General features: G+C 46.7%; 1 protein-coding gene across 2 annotated transcripts in view; it reads left to right on the forward strand.

The window, feature by feature from the left end:
* Positions 1–23,296, forward strand: part of Med27 (mediator complex subunit 27) — a 181,422-nt gene that overhangs the window by 56,710 nt on the left and 101,416 nt on the right. For both annotated transcript variants that reach the window (XM_038337205.1, XM_038337204.1), the window contains exon 3: positions 10,399–10,529. In XM_038337205.1, the coding sequence (XP_038193133.1) occupies positions 10,399–10,529 (131 nt within the window). The remainder of the gene's footprint in view (positions 1–10,398; positions 10,530–23,296) is intronic.

Here is a 23,296-nt window from a genome sequence, read left to right on the forward strand (position 1 = left end):
CGGCATGGGGCCCATTGGTATTGTGCCTGCCTAGCGTGCATCAAGTTCTCTCTAGTAAGGAGGGAGAGGAGGAGGGATGTGGAGGGAGGGAGGGAAGAATAAGAGAATAGAAAGGGAAGGAAAAGGGAAAACAGGGAGGGAGAGAGAAGAAAAGGTTGATGAGAGAGAAAAGGGCCCTTGCATCAGGGGCTGATCTTGGTCCCAACCTAGCTCTTCTGTGTACTTGGTTTCCCCAAGGCCCAGAACTCATCTGGGTCCTCTAACTTCTTTTGTCTGAAGCAAGCCTTCAGTCATTGGCTCGTTCTGGAAGTCTTGTTGGTAGCAGCCCAGCGACCTCAGCTGTCAGTAGCAACCTTGGTTAACATATTTCAGGTATATACTCGATGCCAGCCCTGTGCTCGGCCCTCTATATATGCTTACCCCTCACCAACTATGAGAACCCGAGGATGAGGCCCAGATCTCTTCTAGAGCAGCTGAGCAGTGTTGGGAAGAGGCTTTGGGGGAATAAACTGATGAACCTGTGGTCACAAGGCACAGGCTGGAGAGAGCCTCTGGCATGTATCAGGACAGATGACTACATACCCACATTCTCAGAATCTAAAAATTGTTCTCTGCCTAGATCCTATTGACTGGTCAATAGGATATTCACTCTGATCTGTTGCTTGTTTTGATCCAAAAACATCCCCACTGCTTGACTATTTTTGCTTCCAAGGGTGAAAAGAAAAAAAAAAATGACAGCCCTGTGTTCTGTGTGGGAAGGTTCTAGCACCTCGGTTGACAGCTGTCTGCTCTTGTTCCTTCTGTGTAGACGGCAGCGATCCTGGCTCACCACTCAGCGCTGCAGCACTCACTTGCTAGCCATGCACAGGCCCTGGGTTCAGTCCTTGGCACCACCAAACCAAACCCACACCGAAGCCAGCCAGGACCCTCAGCAGTCCCACAAAGAAAGAAAATGGTCCTATGGGAGGGCTGTGTGGAAGGAGACTCTGATCTGGTCCCACCAGACAGAAGTTCAGAGGACATTTGTGCAGAGAGCTTTGTGCCTCCTAGCTTGGTGACTTAACACATCAAGGCTGAGCTAACATGCCAGGCATTTAGGCTGAGTGCAGATTAAAAAGAATAGTGTGGACAGTCTATTAGAAGGTGATTCCTACCTGATCCTCAGGTTGTCTTCCATTTAGTGTGCTCCATTGTGTCTGAGGCTCCACATAGTCATCCTTCTTGTTAGTGAGAGATTCACTCAAGATGGGCCAGGAGGCGTCTGCCCACCAGACTGTCTTCCTCCACAGCATGAGGAGAATTCTAAGTTGTATTTCCTTCTTAGTACAGCTAGCAGGTGCATCTTCTCCTTTCCCCCATCCTCCCAGTTTGTTATCCACTATGGTTAGGGTGACAGTACTTGACTGAAAGTGCTCGGCTGTCAGTGGGATTGGACAGCTCTGGTCTCTTTGCAGAGCTAAGAATGGACGTGGAGAGCAGCTCTGGTCTCTCCCTGTTTGCAGTGTGCCGGGCTTGAGACTCTGTTCACATCATACCACTTTATCCTCTGACTTTCCTGGCCTCCTTCCTCTGGCACTGCCACTTTCCACAGAACTTTGAAGTAGGAAACTGTGAAGTCTACCTACCTACATGGGTAGTGAGTGGTTCAGTCGACATAAAGACAACGCTTGATCCCTCTAGATGAACATTGCTGTTCACAATGTGCTAATAAATACATGTTGAAGAAGGATCCTTGACTGTTGGACTCTGTCCACAAGCCAAGCTCTGCCTTTGCTGTTGGACCACTGCCTCCTCATAACCCCAGCTACTAGCCTCATGATTCCTCTACCTTGAAGAGATGGTGCAGCTACCAAGGATCAATAAAAAGGCGCTTTTGGAGGTCTCCCAGGCCTCCAAACTAAGGGGCGTCTCGCTCTCCTCCCACTCTTGCTCTCTGCCTGTTCTGACATAGGCCTTTGCAAGCCAGTGGCTCTCTGGCTTCTTCCTTTTTCCATCTGTATCCTCCTGCCCCCATTTACTGTGGTTGAATCCAGGGCATCATGCATGGTAAGCACATGCTGTAACATTGTAACACTGAGCTGCACCCCAGCTCATGTGTGTTTTCTCTGCACGGCCCTGCCCCTTTCCCCCACATTCTTCCTCTGGTAAATAAAGGCTAGAGAAGGTAGGTCAAGCCCCTGGCTGGCAGCCATTTGCCTCCCCAGCAAAATACTGGTTAATGGGGAAGGTGGGAAGAGCAGGGGAATTGCCAGTCATGGCATTGAATTGGCACTTACCTCAGAAGCAAGCGTTTCACGACCGGGAAGCTAGGAGAGTTTAATAATTTCCACAGCGGAGTACAAATGCAGCAGCAGCTGTAGAAGACTCATTTTTCTCTCCCAGGGAGCCATCCCTTCTCTGGCTACCTGTGAGAGGAGAAATCTATAATGATCTAATCACACCCTTATTTTCATTAGATTGGTAATCTTTTAGAACTCATGTTTCCTACTTTATAGAACTTGTCAGACAGCCAGTGCTGAGGCTTAGTGTCTGGGACTGGGATCCAGAGGTGCCCTGGTTCCCATTTTACTCATTTCTCAGTCGAACTTCCATCTGTCAGTGTGCACTGGAGTACCTGTCAAGTAACCCAGCCCCAACTAACTTTAACTGTAGACTTGAGGAGCAGTGAGATGGCTCCATCACCAGTGGACTGAACTTCGCAAGCATGGATTCGTGCAGTAGGAAGCCATACTCAGATTGTTTTCTTTTTAATAGGGGACTATTTGTTGTTATTGTTTTGTGTGTGTGTGTGTGTGTGTGTGTGTGTGGTCAGAGGACAGGTTGTGTGTGTGTGTGTGTGTGTGTGTGTGAAGGCCAGAGGACAGGTTGTGTGTGTGTGTGTGTGTGTGTGTGTGTGTGTGTGTGTGTGGTCAGAGGACAGGTTGCAAGAGTCACTTCTTTCCTTTTACCGTGTGGGTTTCAGGGATCAGCTCAGGTCATCAGGTTTGGTGGAAGGTACCTTTACTTGACAAACCATCTTGTCAGCCAGAGAAATCTTTATAGTATCATAGCGTTTCAGTGATGAAGGAACCATGGCCATAACTCTAGCCTTGCTTTGTAGACTGTTGATCAGAAACCAGAACTTTGATTTCTGGCAGCACAGAAGTAATTCTAGGTGCATCATTCTTCCCAACTGCTTTTATCATTGGTCAATATCAAGGAAAGGGTTTACTGGGTACAGGAGTGTTGGATGTAAACAGGTCGCTCTTCTGGGGTAGTGTAAGCATAGCTGCTGACAAACTACCACGGGCACACAGGCCCACCATGCTGCTCCTCCGAGAGGCCCACGGGCACACACGTCCATCTTGCTGCTCTTTGGAGGGTGCCATCTCACTTCTGTCCCTGTGTAATATTCTCGACTTGGCGCTGTCAATGTTGCTTTGGTTCTATTTATACTTCCTGGTTGCATCTTAAGTGATGCTATGTTATTGTAGTTCAAGCTGCTTTCATAAACTATAATGCAATAATGTCCTAGACAACATATGTTTCCTACAGTTTTAGAAGCTGCAGAGTCCAAGATCAAAGTCCCCACAGTCGGGTGTTCAGTGAGGACATTCTCTTGTGTGTGCCTCTTTTGTGATGTCTTCTTGTCTAGGCAGTCGTCCATTCCCAGGGTTTCACTGTGACCTCATCTAATGTCAGTCCTCACCTAATGTCATTACCCTGGTACTGAAGTAGACTAGAGTGACAAACACAAATATCAGCCCGTTCACTCTTTGTGACCCCTGTGTGGCTCCTGGGATGAAAGCCTGGTGTGACACGCAGGGAGACACCTTGTCCATTTTTATTTAGAAGTCTGCTTATCTTCCCTTTTTTTGCCTGCCTCCTGCCTTCCTATACAAATGCTATCCCCGTGATGGCTCTACCTTCAGTTTAGCTGTGTTCAATTTGTTTTGTTCCTGTGAATGCTCAACTACATGAGTGATTTCTCCCCTCGCTGATTGGCATTTTGACGTGTGATTGCATGCATACAGCTGTGGTGTGAATAGGAGCAGGTGGGGAGAATGGCCTATTAATAAAGGTGTGAACTCCAGGAAGCACTAGTAGAGCAGGTCCGTGCATTAATACATCGGGAAGAAACCCACATGGCAGTTAGCACATCATGCACAGTGCCACAGTTGAGCAGGAAGCACAGCCCTGCTTCAGGAGTAATTGGAGGGCCCGAGTCCCAGTTGCCCGGTGGAGAACAAATAGGCAAGTAAATTGGAGGCCTCATTCTTATGGTTTATTGATGCTGTTTTGACCAAGTAAAAAGATTATTTACCTATAAAAGCTCAACTCAACGGCTTAAAAACCATCGGCTGTTTGAAAGGAGTGCCATGAGATAAAAGGGCAGCTGACGCTAATGCCATTGTCTGATATTTAGATTGAAGCCCAAGCAGAACAATTAGATTTATGGTATTTTTCTGTAGTTGTTTTCTTTGGTGCAGACAATGCCAGGCAAGCTTCCCCACTCTCTGCCTAGAGCTGGGCTCAGAAGGAGCTGAGCTTCACAGAGATGCTGCGCTGTCTCATTAGCAGGAAGCTAAGCTGCTGCAGTAATGAGGGCCAAAGGTCTTTGCTACTCAACGCTGTGATGAAGTATTCCTGGCTTTCAGTTCCAGTTGAAATTTAATGGTTTGGGGAAATATGACTGTATGAAAATCTCAAATTAGCTCTGTTCACCCATGTTGCAGGCATGTGTCCCACTGTGTGAAGTGGCATCTGACTCAGACAGTAGATCTGTTTTCACCCATGTTGCAGGCATGTGTCGCAGTGTGTAAGATGGCAATTGACTCAGGGGGACAGTGGATCTATAAAGTATTTGCTTAGATTTCAGCTCTGGGTTTTGTGTGTTCACTACTTGGAGAGAGTCATTCATTCATTCGTTCATTCATTTGTTTGCTGATGCACCTTTGGGCTAGTGATGTCTGTGAAATACAGCAAGGACTCTTTCTTTCTCCTCAAGTCTCAAGTCTTTAGTAAGAGCAGTGTCTGCTTTCCAGGCTGTCGACAGTTCCAGGCCAGGCCATAGTCATCTCATTAAGTGGCCATCTGCTTGTCCACTGACAGGAAGGCAAGCAGCCCCTTTGGATAGTGACTGGTCCTGGACATGGGCAGTATGGGGACCAATAGCATACATACTACTCCTTCGAGAAACGTTTCCTGGGCGAGAACCATGCTCTGGAACCAAGAAACGACTGCCTTTTCTGAGTCCAAATCCCAGGATAATAACAGTTGTGTGCTTGGGGAAGGGCCAGAGGGGACTGTGAGGCTCCCTGTCCTCCTGTCTCTCTGCCTGTGCCTTAGGGTCTCTTGTCTAGGCTAGTTACACTGTTAGAGCTTAGTCCTAGCCTAGCCCATTCTGCAGGGTTTGATTACTGACAGTGCTTATATGTTTGCTCGTCTTAGCATCGTCCAGGTAAATGATTTGTGAAGTGAATAAATCCTCCCAGCAGGCCAAATGTGGCCTCTCTGTTTAAAGATTGGGTGAATCCTTGAGAGAGAAGTAAAATCAAAGCTTGATTGATTTGGCTTTAAGTTTTCAGATTTTTTTTTGAATATTCTCTTAATATGGGCTTCAGGCCATATGACACACTAGAAAGATTCTGCACATGGAGAAATGCTGTGGCCTTGGACCCCAAGGGCCTTGGCTTAATTAGTGCATTGAACTTGGGCAGACCCCAAGGTGTTCCCTTCTCATTCTTGGTCCACTGCAAAGCATTTTCCTTATTTTGGAGACGGTAGAAGCCATCAGAGCAGCAGGGAAGATTCAAGCAAGCAGAGAACTAACCTGAAGGCTCACTGGGTTTTCTTTCTTTCTTTTCTATTTTTTTTAAAAAGATGTATTTATTTAGTATGTATACAATGCTCTGTCTGCATGTATACATGCATGACAGGAAAGGGCACCAGACCTCATTACAGATGGTTGTGAACCACCATGTAGTTGTCGGAATTGAACTCAGAACCTCTGGAAGAGCAGCCAGTGCTCTTAACCTCTAAGCCTCCTAACCTCTCCAGCCCTCATTGAGTTTTCTAAATACTTGGATATTGGCCAGAAACTTGTCATGGAATCCTGTCTTAATCATTTTTCTTTGTTAAAATACCCTTTCAGAATTGCTACTCTTTGTAATTCAGAGCATGCTCAAGCCCACAGAACTTTGACTCCGGTGATCTAGGTCCCTTAAAGAAGGCTCTGTGAGACCTAGGCTACCCCAAGGAAGAGGCTGAGTAAAGCTCACAGAGTGCTGTGCTCCAAGTGTAACAGCCTTGGATTTTACCAGAGCTGCTGTGACTGCTTGCAAGAGGCTGTTGACATTTCCTCATTGAAAGAGGGTGGGGAGAGTCACTGGATCCTCAGTTGGGATTCTGGCTGCTCCCTCCTGCACCTCCCAGCCCACTGTACGTAATTCTGCACATGACAATCGTGATCTAGGGAGCGGATGCAGCATGGAAGGTTAACTGAAATGGGGATTTCACCTATACAGTTATAGGCCTGTCATCATCACCTGCTGGGTGAGAGTCTTCAGAGGTGCAGCTGCTTTGGGGTTTCATACGCTTCTATAAGAGCCCCTCACCTATGCACTGTACACCAATAAACTCATGGTTCTCAGGTTGGACTTTGGTGGGGCCATAATTTGGGAGGGGAGGGTGTGTTTCTGTCTCCTCATAGAGCACCTGTTGTGTAAATATTAGGGAGGTGGTATTGCTTCACCGCCTTCATGCTAGAGTCCTACCCTCCTGGCTCTTCTGGAGAGGGTGTGGGGTGCACAGCCACAGGCTTTCCTGGCTCTTCTGGAGAGGGTGTGGGGTGCACAGCAACAGGCTTTCCTGGCTCTTCTGGAGAGGGTGTGGGGTGCACAGCCACAGGCTTTCCTGGCAGTGAAGCCCAGGAGCGTCTCTCCAGAGGGTGCTCGTGCAGGCTCAGTCTCCTGACCTCTCCTGAGCCTCTCCCACAGGCGGTGACTCTCAGCATTAGTTACAATTAGTTACCATCAAGGTTTCCTTCATTCCGATTGGCCTTTCCTCAGATAATGATGAGTTGTTGAAATTTTCCCAGATACAGAGATGATTAGCAGATACAACTGATTAGACAGGGCTTTAAGTTGGGACCTGATAGAATGATCCTAGGTCATTTGTAGAGGTAGAAGGCTGAAATGAACTCATGGTGAAGTCCTAGCTGGAGTATCCTCAACCCCAGAGAGCAGACTGAGCTGCCGTGTCTATGGGGCTTGTAGTTCCATGCTACATGAAGACCCCATGTGTAATATAAGCTCTCTCATCACAGTTGTTGGGTGTGGAAGGGTTGAGGCCAGGCTGTTTCGTTTCTTGCCTCTTTCATGCTCCTCCTTGTTAGTGGAGAAATGACCCTGCATGGAGGCATCACATTAGAACTTTGACAAGTGGCTTTTCTGAGATGGAGCTGTTAACATGTCACAGACATTTGAAAGGGAGTATGCTTATTGAAATATGTTTTTATGGAAAGCATTACAGAACCTATAACTGAAAATTTATGGCAGCATTTTGTGGCAGAATATGTTCCTAATGATGCATGTGGATTCGCTCTGAGCCCCCTTCTGCTTCAGAACCATAGGCTGGGTAGGCATTTTCCAAGAGTCTTTTCAGATCTAAACAGTGTTCCATGGAATGAAGTGTTTGGTGCTTAAATAATGTATAAATCCAGTTGGACAGGAGTGCCTGTCAGTTTTATTAACTTTGACCTTTTCGCCCATTATAAAGGTGGTTCAGTTAATATTTAATGGCCCCTTATAGATCTTGACAGTTGGAGCCATGTTCCTGGAAACTGGGATCTTATATATGATTAACAAATGCCACTTAATCATTATGAGTCAGCTTGCAAGGGCAGGTTTTGTTTTGGAAGAAGGAAAGTTCTTTCACCTACATGTGCTGTGGAGCTGCCCTGTGTGCTGAGGGCCACCACGATGGAGAGGCTTCACGGGACCACTGTGAGAGACAGTCAGCATGCAGCTCTGCTGTTTTGGTTTTTGTTTGTCCTAGCAAGTGATCCAAACGATGCAGGTGGGCAAAATCCCCTTGCCACTCTGCATAGTTAGCAGGGCTCTGCCTTGAAAAGAGTCAGCAGGGCTGGATCAGCTGAGCCTGCATGGACAAAGAAGATGGAGAGCCAGAGGCAGAGAGAGAGGGTTCCTTGGGCCAGGAGGGCCCTGCCAAGCTGTCTCTCCCTGCATCCCAGAAAGGCAGTGCTTATTGCTCTCACTGCAGATCTGGTGGGGAAGATCGAAGCCCCAGCAGCTGACGTTTTGAAACATTGTCTTTCAAACTTGTGCTGTCCCGTGCTCCCATTGATTTCCCATTTAAGGAATCTGTAGGAGAAAACCAAATCTGAGCAAAATTCATTGGTCTGAGATGAGTTGTTAGAGCCAATCCATGCTCTTCTCCACCTTTATCACAAAGGCCATCTGTCTTTGTACTGTGTGCATGGCCATAGACTCCCCAGCAGATCCACCAGGTAAATGAAGCGTCTGTGATGAAGCAATATGGATGCTCCAAACATAGCCATTTCCACCTTCCTGGGTCACTGAGTAGCTAGCTTCTCTGTTAAAGCCTCTTGCAAGAGCAGATCATTTCACTCGTCTTTGCTTTCTCTCTGCGTGCAGCCCGGTGACATTAGGTGAAGCTATTTGTATTTCAGCGCATTATTGCCCTTTGCATCCTGGTGCAGGCCTTTATATATGGTGGTCACCACTTCATTACCACAAGCTGTAGTACGGCTGACTCAGCAAAGAAAATCCATGCCTTGGAGAAGCACTCGGGAAGAAATTGATTCAGAATGAGTTACTATTTGTATGTTTAGTTAATTCTAAATATATATATTCGAAAGACCTTGCATCATTTGAGAGGAGAGGAAGAACATATCGCTTGTTAGAAATGATCTTGGTCCAGATTCTTAGCTTGGCATTTGCACATCTGAGTGTTTGTGTATGTCTGTTCAGAATTGGGATACCTGTCAAGGCTAATTTTATTGTGCAGAGATTGATGACAGTTCTTAGAATCTAAACTATAAACGCAGAGGGAGGTTACTGTCGTATGTCAAGAGCTGTGCTTCATTTGGCAGTGTGTGAGACAGGGAAGTTGTTTTCAATCCAAATGTTGGGATGGCCAAAGTTGGGGGTCTGAGTGGGGTACCAAGGAGCTTTCTGCAGTGTTGGGGAGTCTTTGTGTCTTGAGTGGGGTATTGGTCACACAGATCTATGCCTGTGTCTAGAGCAGTGGTTCTCAACCTTTCCTGCAACCCTTTAACACAGTTCCTCATTTTGGTGACCCCATCATAAAATTATTTTCATTGCTACTTCATAACAGTAATTTTGCCACTGTTATGAACTGTAATGTAAATATCTGTATTTTCCAGTGGTCTTAGGCGACCCTTGTGAAAGGGCCGTTTGACCCCCAGGTTGTGAACTGCTGGTCTCAACCCATCAAACGGTACTCTTAAAATGTGTGCATTGTACTTTATACAAACTAAAAGTTAGGAGGTGGTTTCTGTTCTAAGTTGTTTGGGTTAGAACTAGTCAGTACTATTTTTTTTCCTCCAGAGAAGACAAAAATACCACAGCGAGTGAAATGATCTCTTAGGTAACCTCAAGCTCAGCAGTTTGTCCAGAAGTAAAGCAAAGGATGCTTGCTGGCCCTGAGCCCACATCACGTATGCAGCTTCCTATGCCTCACTGTTCCGTGGCATGTGAGTGGAAGTGAAATTACTGTCTCCGCATTCCCTCCAGGGCCAGGGCCTGTTTTATAGATTGTTAGCAGACTGAGTCCTGAGCTGACTTTTATCCAGAAACTGATACCGTCGACACCAACAGGAAAAGTGACTCCAGAGAAAGGTTCCAGCCTGTGTGACCAGCCGAGTTGAGGTCCTGGTTTAACCGCAGTCCAGGATCAGTTTATAGTTTTCATTACAAGCAAGAGTTCCCTGAACTAACTTTATCGCTGGGAAGATTGTCCACATCTTAGACTACCCCATGAAACACCTGGGTGACTTCCCACAGCCACATCTCCCCGGTGCTGCTGGTATTTAGAAATGCATGCTGCAGTGTCTCTTGGTTCACAGTGCAACTTGCTTTCTCTATCAGTGCAGTGGTGCTGTGGAGCCCTTTGATATTTTAACCACTTACAATTGTGTTCGTTTTCATTGGTGCATTATTGCCATGAAGAACAACTTTGCCTCTTTTTGTCTTCATCTAATCCTCACTTTAGAAATAAATTCCTTGCAGCAGAGTGTTAGCAGCAGTAGCTGAAATAGCTTACAATGTGTACTGCGACAGAATGACCTGGGATTCATAGTCTAATGCCTACTGCCCTGCACTGATGGGCTGTCCTTTCCCTCTGTCTCCGCAGCTGCAGTACCACGCAGGTCTAGCGTCTGGCCTTTTGAATCAACAGTCCTTGAAGCGCTCTGCAAACCAGATGGGTGTGTCTGCCAAGCGGAGACCGAAGGCCCAGCCAACCACTCTGGTTCTACCGCCTCAGTGAGTAAAGGGTTTATTGGGAGCTGGATTTCCACCTGCATGAACTTTACTTTGTGCTCTTTTGGAGCTGGTAGGAAGGTTTTGTTTTCTTCCGCACAGTGTCTTCCTGTTTGAAGGACTCTAGCAGGACTAGAAAGCCTTGTCTAAGGAGCAGTTGTGACACAGTTCCTAATTGTCATGTCTAGCATGTAACTTTGTAGCTGTAAGTTTTAGATGCCTTATATCTTACTATTTCCTCAGCCCCGTCCTGAAGCTGCCAGAACACTAGTAGAGCCGGCCTGAGTGCATTCTGGTGAGCACAGGCCCAGAGAACATGCTTAAGCTGGGGTAGCATTTGAGCTGGACTGGCTGTTGCCTTCTCCTAGTACATGTGTGCTCTTGCTTCCTCACTAGCAGGGATAATAGGCACAGCAGACCACATGGTGCTTTTCTTCTCCTGTGGACATCCCTGTAGCTACCAATTTCAGAACCCTAGGACAGTCCTCAGGTCCCAGTCTGTACCCAGGTTGCTTTTAACCCTATGCTGAGTACTCTTCCCACTTCTTCAAATGGTTCATTTTAGCCTGGTGTAGTGGCCTGTGCCTGTGAGTCCCAGCACATGGGAAGCTGGAGCAGGAGGATCTATCTCTGTTTAAGGCTACCTTGGGCTATATAGTAAGATCCTGCCACAAAAACAAAACAAAGCAAAAATCTGTAAGAATAGCAACAACAAAACCCCATAATTTTCCAGCCCTTGAACTTTATATAAGTAAAATCATATACTGTTTCTATTGTACTATTTCTATGTGTGTGTGCATGCATACATGAACACAAGTGTGTACAGGGGGATTGGACCCAGGGCCTTGTGCCTGCCAAGGATGTCCTTTTCCACTGAGCTGTTTCCCTAGACAGCGGGGGGGGGGGGGGGAGATGAATGTCTTATTTTCTACTTGGTATAATATTTGTCATCTCAGTTGGTTCACCAACTTGGCTGTCAAGCTGCATGCTGAGAGGCCTTGCTGGTAGGTTCTCTCCCAGTGTGCACATTCTCAGAGACTGTGTATGTTCAGATGGTTCCCACACCATCATTCTTTACCCTCTCCTTTGCTCCTGTCCTTGGCTGTGAGCTGCATCTTTCCATTGACTACTCGAAGGATCATTTGCACACAAGATGTGCGTCTTCACCTTTACTCAAGAGCTCACTGGTTTTGTCTGGTTAGCAAATACTTGTACCTATTATGTGCCAGGCAAGGTTCCAGTTCTTGAGGCAGTAATTATGAGCAAGATGGCCCCCAACACCATGGTTTCCAGTTATAATTAATGCTAGGAAAAGAATGAATAGGAGTAAAGTGGGGAGCAGAGTAGTCAAACAAGGACTCAGCTGGCCGAGCCCTACAACACAGAATGAGGAAAGAGAAGGGCTGGGGAAGGTCACTGGGGCTCTTTCCAGCAGCAGGCACATGTCCACAGGTATCTCCGTGTTCAGCGGACCCTCTCGCAGTCTGCGTCTGCCAGACAAGGCGAGCACGAGCAAGCAAGCAGCAGTCTCCCAGTTGTTTTCCCGTGCTGCATGCGTATACGTGTGCTCTGGTCTTTGAAAAGACTGACTTGAGAAGCAGAAAGCTTCTTGCGGAGCGTTACTCTGTTGTTGCGTTGTGTTGACTCGGTGACTCTGCAAATCTCAGCACTCAGCTCCCCAAAGTCTGATGGGCCTTGTAATCTGTCATTTTCCCTGCATGGATTGTCTACTGAGGCAAGATGTTTGGCAAGAAGTGAAAGACTTTCTAATGGTCCCATAAGACCGAAGCCAAAAAGTGTTTGTTGCTAACTCTCTCCTGACAAAAGTCAATTCTTGGTCCATCTGTTCACCATTTGTTAATTTGCATTGGCTTGAAACCTGTTTACAGGTGACATGCTATTATGAGGACACTTAGAAGCTATTTTAAGCACCGAGGCAATCAACAGACACTGTTCAGATGCCAAAGGGAAAGAGAGAGAGGAGTATTCACAACTGTCACCATACATTTATAATAGATCACTCAAAATACTTGGTTTCAAAGTGAGAAGTGGTAACAGCGTCCTAAGAATACAGCAGCGGAATGATTTCCTGTCCGCTGGAGCCATTTCCTGCGGAGATCGACTGCTCTTCTTTCACATCTCTCCTCTCAGGGCTCTCAGCCTCCTGGAACCCCTTCATAGAACTACTGTCTCGTAGGCAGGATCTATATCTAGACTCCACTCAGCTCTTCACTGTGTTTGATGTTGGCTAGGAATAGGACACAGTATAACTGGTGGCCTGCTGGAGTTATTAATTTTTTTAAAAAATTAAGAAAATAAAAAATAAAAGCTGTAAGTAATAGATGTGTGATAGATGTAAAGAGAAACCCAAGGTAGCAAGCAAATACATCACGCCGTCCCAAGGAAGCCCCTTTAAGGTTTGGTGGGTGTTGTTCAGACATTTTTTTCAACACACACAGAAAATTATTTTTGCATATAAAACTTTCCATAAGGGTTCAGACTGAGCTCTTGTCCTCTTCCCTGTGCTAGTGTGTTGTGACGGTCGCTGATGGAGAAGGCACATGATGTGCTCTCTGCGGTCGTTAGACCAACATCTTAATAGTGTAATGGCTGTGCCTGCCTACAGGGAGGTCCTCATTACAGCATCCTTATTACAAATACATTGTCACCATAAGTTCACTTTGTCCTTACGAAAATTCCCAGCACTCAGGAGGCAGAGGCAGGCAGATCTCTGTGAGTTCAAGGCCAGCCTGGTCTATAGAGTGAGTTCCAGGACAGCCAGAGCCATTACATAGAAAAACCTTGTCTCAAAAAAACAAAACAAAGACAGAAAAAGAAAAATTTTTGAGCCCCCTATGAAACACCCAGATTCACCAAGGTTGCTATATTGATTAACTGCCTATCTCCTGACCCCCAACAGCCTCAGCTTATTCTTTACCTAATGCTGTCGGACATAGTGTTATTGTTAGTAATACGAGGCGTTCTCTGTCCTGTCATCCTGGGTCAGGGTTCTGCCTATGCAGATCTGACTCAGTCTACCAGTATGTTCTACTGAGACACTGGCTAGGGCCATCGTCATTAAGGGCTCAGCTGAGGTCAGGAACTGTTCTACCAAGGCCGCTCAATGACCCCAGCTGTGTCCTCTGACTGTGACCTTGGTTGGTGTCTCATTAGAACTTTCCGAGAGAGTTCAGCTTCAGGCAAGCCAGTGTTGGCTGATGACAGGAGGTTGTGTTTCTTTCCCACAGCACAGGCTTCTTGAGTGTCCTCGGGTATGGCACTGGCTTCTCCAAAAGCAGCTAAGAGGATGAGCCAGGAGGAGGTTGTCCTTTTCCAGCTTAGTCTCAGAGTATCTGTTGCCCACCGTTTTCTGCAGTAGAAATGAGTCGCTAAATCTAAATGGCATTCAAAAGGAGGACATGTACGTCCTTTATAAGAGAAAACATGGCGAGAAACGTGTGTGGACAGGATTTAAAAGCTTCCAGTTGCCAGTGGAGACACTGTAGGGAAGGATGGCTAAGAGCAGCCCCGGTCAGGTCCGTTTACTCTGGTCCACAAGGTCCCACTCTGTGCATCAGGCAGGGAGGACTGAGGGTCCTCTTGCTTTCATGAGACTAGAGACAGGTGAACAAATAAGTCACAGGCATTATAAGAGTGTGTGCCTAGTCCTGTAACGGACAAGCTCTGTAGTCCCAGTCAGGGTGCTGTTGTAGAGTGCCCTCCTACGAGCACAGCCAGTCGTCCCCTCATCACCCTACAAGAGACTCTCAAGATCAGGCTTGTTGGCTGTTGGGATTCCGGCACAGAAGAAGGGGATGGGGGCTACTGACCCCTCACTGAGGTTCTGGCGGTTCTCTTCTACACCTCCTGGCCATTTGCATGGAATTCTGCCCTAGCTGCACTTGACCTCGTGGTATGGAGTTGCTAGAGTATACTGAGTATGGAAGTCATCCTCTGTCCTGGACGAAACTTTGCTGTGCATGGCTGCTTTGGGAACACCCATACTCTAAAGCTGGATTAAACTTAGTGGTTTTCCAGGCTGGGCTTTTTGTGGAATTGAACTTTGGTTTGTTCTTGGTATTCTGCAAGGAGAGAGTAGGTGTGTGTAGACAGGTCCCCAAGCAAGAGAGTTCCTGTGTCCGATACTGGAAGGGATCCTCTTCTGGATCCCATGAAGTCTCACCAGATTTTCCTCCCAGCAGCTTTGCCAGGCTTCCTGGTTTCTAAGCTAGGATGGATTTTAACAGTGAAGAAAGCCCCAGGGGTTCCTGGGGTTGCTTCCTCTCACAACCCCTGTACTCGCCCTGTGCAGCCACCATAAACAGGAATGTGGGACAGGTGTAGAATGTGCCTCACATGTGGTGGCTTGGACAGTAGTCACCTGGAGACATGATTGCTCCTGTGTTCCCTAGGATGAATGAGTGCTGGGATTAAAGACACATCCACACCCCTCAAAAAGCTTGCAAAGAGATAGAAATATTTCCACCGAATGGAGTGTGCTCTGCCTCCAGCTGTCTAGAGTACTTCTCACTGGCATCTCTGGCAGAGGGTACTGTACGTCTTGAAAGGCTGTCTCCCTGTTGTTGGGAAACATTACCCATTGGCCCACTTTGGATTGAAGTTAGCTTCTAGAATGGCTGTCTCATTTGTTCCGGATATCTGTATTTAATATGTCAGGAGTAGCTATGCTGTGCTACTACCCAAGTTTTGGGTGTCCTTTGCTAACAGGGGATGCTAGGTTGGATCCACATTGTCAGGCTGAAGGGTCCACAGCTAATGGCATATCGGCTTTCAGTGGCTACAGACAAAAGAGTCCTCTGCTCCAACTCAGGATGCCTCAGCCTCATTTAGATTTGAAGAAAAACTAGTTCCTCTGAAAGGTTCTTTTGAAAATGCTGCCTGGGTGAGAGCATCTTTTCACCATGCTTTCCTCCGGGAAAAGATCCCGCTTGCTGAATCCTAGCTCCGTTCCATTAGGGCATTCCTTGGAGAGGAACAAGCCGTTCTCTGCTCGTTGTCTGTCTGTCCTTCACTGTTTCCCCATCAGCCTTCCTGTTCCAGCCCATACGACAGTGTTTCCTTTTCTTGGCTTGTTCCTGTTAGTAGATAAAGCATGCTTGTTTAAAGCCCATCTACTGGAGGAGCCCTGTTTCTGAACCCCCTTCCCACGTCACAGAGCTCTGCTTTACAGCCAAGCTCTCGGAGTCTTGTCTCCGCAACCCCCGTGTGGTCTCTGGTGTTCCCTCCGGTTGCTGTCTCTAGAACATCATGCAAATGGAATGCAGAATGTGCTGTTTCCCATTTGCTCAATGCTTAGCTTTTGCGAGTCACTCATATTGTGCATATCAGTGTTTATCCCATTTGATGTTGGTGTTTTCTGATGTCCTTTGAACCTCCTGTGGCCCTTCCTCAACATGTTGTGTGTTTTCAGGATTATCTGAGACCCTCAAGGGTGCTGTCTTCACACCCCATGTATTTGAGGAATAGCATTGCCAGTGGCAAACATGTGTTCCGCAGGTGCTGGAAAGATGTGCCATCAACTCAGGGCAGGGAGATAATGGTACTCTCCTTAACCCTTGCCTGAACACAGACTGCCGCCTTCTGTAAGCCACTGATGTTGCTCTGGGAGCTGAGTCAGATGAGGCGCATCTCCTGCTACACTATGTTTCTGGCTCCCTAGATCACCCACTTACAGTTCCACGTGCTTGCTTCATTCTCAGAAGGCTCACATTGTCTTTTGTTTAGTGTGAGACACCAGGAGTCAGGGAGCAAGGCAGTGGCCTTGTGTCCTGGGTGAGAGAGATGAGTAGGTGGAGCTTCTGGGGTCTCGGATATGTCACCAGCAACACTGTGCTCATGTGGGAGACTGTCCTATGGCTTGCTGTCTGTTGCCACTTTCTCTGATTTGAGGACCTTTTTAAAAGGCGGTTTTGTTTTTCCATCTTTGTCCCCCTCACAGACGTGAAGCTCTACTGGAAAGTCATCTCTGGTGACCAAGAGCTTGCATCCTTGTAGTGGTGGTGGTAGTGGTAGTGATATCTTGAACTTTCTTTTATTTTTCACACTACTATTTTGTTCAGGACAGACTGTGGTTATGTGGTGATTAATTTATATTAATTAATCGGCCTTGGTGGTGACAGGAACTTGACCCTGCATCCCCTTTCATCAGAGTCGAGTTCAGCTTGACCTGAGCAAAGCCACTGTCAATAGACTCTAGCTCAGTCCCTCTGTTGGAGGCTTTTTCCAGCATGCAGCAGGCCCAGCCTGAGCTGGGCTGTGGCAGAGCGAGTGTTTGGCCTGTACTGATGTCCCACAGAGGAGGGAAGCGTGCAAATGAAAGTTTGCCAAGTTTGGGGAAAAGTCTTCAAAACTTAGGTGGAAATTCACTAAGTCTTCTTTCCCCCATTGGCGAGCATTAAGTAACAATATTCATTAAATACCACAGAGAGGCTGTGTAATAAAGAAATAATCCTAGGCCTAGGTGGCTGCAGTTCTCCAGAAGAGCTGAAATTGAGAATATAATTAAAGATTAAAACATTGTTTGCATTCTAGAACATGGAGAAATCTTTTTCCTCCATTGCGGGACCATATTAATAAGGAGGAGATCAGTTTCCAATAACTGTTGCCGCTGAGCTCAGTTATTAGCTCAGCCCGTCACGCCTGGGCTTCTGACTCGGGACTTCGCCTTTCTCCTCCAAGACTGGATGGGAGTGTCAGCCTCCCTCAGAAAGAGTTTACGTGGGCCGTGGAGGTGCCCAGAGGGTGGAGAGTGGCTGCAGAGCTCGAGGAGCTGAGTTCAGGTCTCCAGCACCCATGCAGCAAACCCCACTGTAGCTCCATCTGCTTGATGTCCTGAGCTGAAGAGCGGCGCTGAGATGGCCAGAGCTGCCTTTCACAGGAATCTCGAACCCTGCAGCCGCTGCTGCCCTCTCTGTGGACACAGCAGTTTCCAGTCTATTCCTTTTAGTCAGTTTGCATGCAAAAGTGAGGATATTGGTGGGAATTCTGCCGTAGCCAGCTATGTTTATAACTGTGGCTAAAGAGCCACCTCAACCCAGGCCCGGAGCAGAGTTCTCCTATGATGCCAACATCTGGTCTCCAGAGCTTCTGGAGGCCAGTCTAGACATTCAGCCTCCCAGGGACTAGGGCAGGCCCAGAGCCTTTCTCTAGCCAGCCTTGCTCACTGGCTTGTAGAAGCCTAACAGCCCAGGCAACATTTCACTCCCTGTTTTTGCGCTGTTTACACCTGCTTGTTTCCTACTGGTTTTGAAATTGACTTGGAAAGTATTTTGAGGTGTGGAATAGACTTCCTTCTGGCTCTATGTCCTCCCTGCTCTTTAGAGTCTCTATTTGAGGAGAGACAAGCCCATAATCATTGTTATTATGCGTATGTCCTCATGTTATTGGCAGGTAGAGGTGGAAAGAGTCTGAGTCTGTGTCTAAGGGGGAGTAAAAGTGTGATGTGGTTCCTGTGTAGGGGTGTTCCCTCACTCCTCACTCAGTAAGGCTCCAAGCCCAGGCTTCTCCATGGCATATCACCCACACCTAGCTACTCCACAGCATCTCAAACGCTGATGTGTGGCTTCCCTGGCTGATGAAGCTGAGACCACCCCCACCCCCAGCGTTGCTTATGCCTGTGGAGAGCAGAGTTCTGTCTCTGGTATTGTTCTTCAGGAACTGCCCACCTAGTGTCTACCTTGTTTGTTTAAGTCGGGGTCTTTTACCAGGGCCTGAGTTCTCGTGACTCTCCTAGGATGCTGGTCAGTTAGCGCTTGGCATCCTCATGTCTCTTTTTCCGCAGTAGTGCGATTATGAGTATACAGCACCATGCCCATCCTTTTATATAGGTGCTAGGGCTCAAACTCAGGTCCTCATGCTATGTGGTAGCTACTTTAACTACTGAGTCATCGTCTAGCTCACCAAGAACACCTACAGCACAGTTTCCATGTGTTCCCAGTAGCCAGGACTTGTAGTGAACTGTACCTGTAAGTGCTGGATGTTTAAGTGACCAGGAACCAGGTGCTGTATAGACAGACAGAAGTGGGTTGTGGGGGCAGGTGCAGAGGTGGGCTCGGAACCTTTTGCGAGGACAGGGCCCAAAGGCCAGCCTTAGCACATTGTGGAATAGCAGGCCCTTGGCATGGGTGAGCAGGGCGCAGTGTGTGGAAAGTGGTATATTAGGAAGATGAATCAAGTGGCAGGTTGCAGATGAATAAGCTAGTCCTTTGTAGCTGTTTAAAAGATAATTGGTTCATGTTACTTATCTTTTATTCCCTCTCTTTGGGCAGGAGAAAAGTCTCTGGGAGAAATAAACGAGGAATCCCTCATAAATATTAATGCAAAAATCTGTCCATGGAGAATAAATATAGGGACATTTTGTTTTAAATGCTCTATATCGTTGCGATTCATTAGCATATATGTTGTAAAAGCCGCTTCTCTTCCCTTGAGAGAACTGTGTTCTGTTCAACTACTAGCCGCAGACCAAGATCTGTAGCTTGTCGGACTGCAATACTTGAGACATATGGCAGAACTTTGCTCCCTGTTTCAGCCGGGGGTCTGGTCCCCTGTACTCAGAGGTGCTGCCTGTGCCAGGGTGCCTGATATCCCCAGCCCCATTCCCATCCAGCCTCCATCTGGACCTGTGATCCCCACCCCTACCTATTGTTTTCCATGTACCCATGCATCCTTTTCACCCAGAACAGGTTAGGTGTGTGGACCTCCAGGCCAGGAACATCATGGCACAGAAAAGACTTCCTGTAAGCAGGGGGAGAGATGAAGCTTTCCTCTCAAGGCATGCTCATCATTAGGTGCTCACAAATCTCGGGCAGAGTGATAGATGGACCACATTTACTTTAAATACACCAGCATCCTGTTGCCAAGTACTGTGGTCAGCATCCTACCGCTGTTGGAGTGGGGTCATGAGACCGTCTTGCTGTGGGTGGTGTTGCTGGACCGTCAGGCACCCTGTACTCTTGCCTGCATTTATATGTGCATCCATGCCCCTTATCTACAGAACGTGTTCAGATAACGGAAACCACGAATACTGAATCTCATGCGTACACATACATTTTCCTTAAGGGCCCATGTGATGAAGCCTAATTCCCATGTTCCCCACAGCAGGGAAGCAGTGCATTTTCTTCCCAGTTTCTCAGACTGAGGTTCTTGTTTCATAGATCTTAGGAACCTCAGCATCTTTTTATTTTTATTTTTGAAAATCAAGTTGGAAACTTTGGTTTCTCACTTACGGGGAGCCCTTTCCAGCTTCTTTGGCAAGTCCAGGCTGCTGATGACTTGAGTAAGGGTTCTTGGGATGCAGGTTCTGGGATGCTGACTGGTAATCTGACGTTCCAGACTGTGGTTGATGGCCGGACCTAAAAGAGCAGACGGCAAAGTTGCGGGAACAACAACAGCATGTCTGGAGAAGCAGGCCTGTGGCTGCCAGCAGTGCAGTGTTAGGCAAAATCTAGGGGAATGCAGAAGCCAAACAGGGGGTGTCAAGGGAGAGCAGAGTTCTGGTGACAGCTTTGTCACACCCTGCCCTGTTGACCTCATGGGCACCTGCAGCCCTCAGTGACCGGCTCTAGTCCTGGCCCTGCTCTCAGCTGCCCTGTCGTGTATTTGTCTCGGACTACATGTGACAGAGAACTGAGAAACTCGGTGTCATCTGTAGATACTGAATCACGGCGCTGTCGCATAGACTAGAAAACAGTAATAAAGAACCTAGCCATTAAGCCCCGAGTGGAACGTGGCAGCCTGCAGAATCAGTTTAAAATGATATTTCATTGCGCCCTCTAATTGCATTTCTCCTTTACAAGGTGATTTTATCCAGGAAGACAGCTGTCTGCTGTGGCTATTACATCACTGGCCATTGCAGGGCAAAAGAAGAAAAGAATGGGAGGGGGTATCCCAGGCTCATCAGATAGGTGCTGGTCCTTTTTATTTTAATTTCTAAAAACATTTATTTTAAAGCATCGCATCAAGTTTGAATCACAGTAAACAAAGCTGTGGCTTCATTATATGTTAGATTTTGCTTAGTACAGTCTTCCAAACAGCAGACATGATAAAGTAATTGAAAGTAAAGGGCATTTGTTTAATTCTTTTGCTTAACAAAGAGCTGGAGCCTGGGATTATTAGCTTTTCACACCATAGGGTTCCCAACTAAAGCTGGGTGCAAGTGAGACTCTTTGAAATCCTTCTGTTCTGCCTGAGCTGAAAAGTAATTCCTGTGATCTCCTGGTGTGTTTCTCTCTCTGCCACATTGGTCGTTAGTAAGCTATAGACTTCAGTCACCGAAGTCTCCACACAGCATAGAGGTGATGAAGAACTAGTGAGCAGGAACCCAGGTACAGTGACCTCTGTGAGCCTGGGTCCCAGGAAGCTGGAGTCGCTGAGGGTAGAATGAACTTGTGGTACCTTCCAGTTAGCCCAGCACTCACTGCCGGATGGACACACAGGAGTTCTTAGCAGTAAAACCGAGAAGCACTGTTTGCTGCCCCATCAAACTGATTTCTAGCTTGATTGGGACATAAATCTCTCCAGTTGAGTCTAGTGTGGAAAGAATCGGTTATTTTCCTTCAGTCTGGAGTCATGGTGAAGGCAGTGGAGATGTGTTGTTGAATGTAGAAGCATGGGGAGTGGGCACTCAGAGAACTCGGTGACTGCAGAACAGGCTCCCAAGAAAAGGGGCCCAGCCAGCCAGAGATAGCCACAGCTGCCCACTAAAACCACATTGGACGCTTGGGAGAGAGACCCAGTGTTACAGCTCCCAGGATTCCTGCTGATACCTCAGATTCAGAGTGCCAACTCACTGAGAAGTAAGGAGTTCTCCAGGGGTGGTGCACCTGGAAAACCTGTCAGAGCTTGTATTCACTGTGAGGAAAAAGTCAGCAGAGCTCACGGAGGCCATGGCTGGGGCCAGCTGAGTTCAACTCAGGAGAACATGGAGACATTACCATGTCGTCTGCTTCCAGCTCCTTCGTTCACTTTAGCTTGTGACTTCAGAAAGGCTGAAGGCTCCACTCTTAATTCTTCACTGTCTAGTTTATATATTTATAAAATATATAAATTTTATTCATGCAGATAGTCTATATAACTAGGCATGCTATACTGCCCTATGGGTACTTGAGGATTTATGTATTTATGAAAATCACAAGTACACAATTTAGATTTTTAAAAAATTTTGTGGGTATATGTATATATTTGTATACATGTGACAATTTAGCTTATTTTAGATCTGATGTATACTTTATAGTCATTATTTAATAGCTTTATCATATGATTAAATTATATGTATTTAAATTGTGAAATATATACAAACATGTATAAGTACCTCCTTGCAATAACTAAGAAAATTAACATTATTTTCCATCTCAAATATTGCCCCATGCCTTTTTATCATTCTTTGTGTACACTAGTTTGCATTTTCTAAAACTCTATGTGGATGAAGTCATAAAGCATGTACCCTCTTTTTAAAAAATTTATCTTTATTTCTTGGCATTACCATCGAGATTCAGCCTTATTGTTCACGTATAGAGTATTTCTTCTTGCTACCGTATAGTAGTCTTCTGAATATTCCACAATTTGTCCCTTTATCTATGATGACATTTGGATTGCTTGGGTGCGACATGTCTTTGTGTAGACATGTGCTTCCATTTTTCCTGTGTAATGGCTTTGAATTACAGTATCTTGGTCACATAGTAGATGTACAGTAAATTTTTAGTAAATTGATACTCAGTAGTCAAGGTTTGAAACAAGACGGTGTGACAGGGAACTGGAGTCCAGAAAAGGTGCTATGAAGGATGTAAGAACCTTTGAGGATCTTTGGCCCTCTTCTTCTACTGTGTCTATACCTAGGGGTTGAGAGAATGGGATGTGTACCCTCTGTATTTTGAGCGTTCCTGATGGACGGCTGCGGAGAACGCTATAACAAGAGCTTCCCAATGACTCCCATTTCTCATCTAGGGTGCTGTAGGTCCTTAATCAGAATGTAAAAGATTCCCCATTCCTCATAAAAGGCAGAGTGTTTCCCTGAATGTTTTCCAGAGTTGTGTGGCTCCGCATCCCCAGCAGCAGGGTTTGAGAGGACAGGTGCTCCCCACTCTCGCCTGTGGCTCCCACAGGCGTGTCCCTGATGACTAGTGATGCTGACTCAACTCCCAGGTGTCTTCCTTGGTGAAGTGCAGGCAAGGGTCAGGCCTTCTATTAGGGTTGGAAAGGCAGCTCAGCCGTTCCTTTGAAGGCTCACAGAGGCTTTAACACAGGGCTGTTGTAAGCACTATTAATTGCAGTTCTGTGGTTATCTACTGAGTACCTACTGTGTGCACATTATCCCTCAACTGCCGTGGAAGTTCAGAGGAGATAGAAGGAAGCCAAATGTGCAGGGGGTCTAAACATTTACCTGTGGTTTTTTTTCCCTTAGCTTCAGGCTCTTGACATCTTCCTGTGTGGGTGTGATACGTATGGTCTGGAGTGACTGGTGGTGGTGATAGGCTTCTAGCAAGTTTGGTTTGACATGTTTGTGTCTCTGTGTGTGTGTGTGTGTTTCTTAATCTTTGAACCATTGATGGCTAAATTCATTCTATTCTTGCTATTCTTTAGGTTTGCTTTAATTTCGTTTATCAAGACCCATCTTGCTATGTAGCCCATCTTGTGTGTATTGTGGTCTAGAACTCACAATATAGATCAAGATGGCCTCAGATTTGTGTTGAGCCTCCTGCCTCTACCTCCTGAGTGCTGGGATTACGAGGGCTGCTAAGCCTGGCTTAAAGTCA

This window comes from Arvicola amphibius, chromosome 7 (genome assembly GCF_903992535.2).
Source record: "Arvicola amphibius chromosome 7, mArvAmp1.2, whole genome shotgun sequence".
In the NCBI taxonomy this organism is placed as follows: Eukaryota; Metazoa; Chordata; class Mammalia; order Rodentia; family Cricetidae; genus Arvicola; species Arvicola amphibius.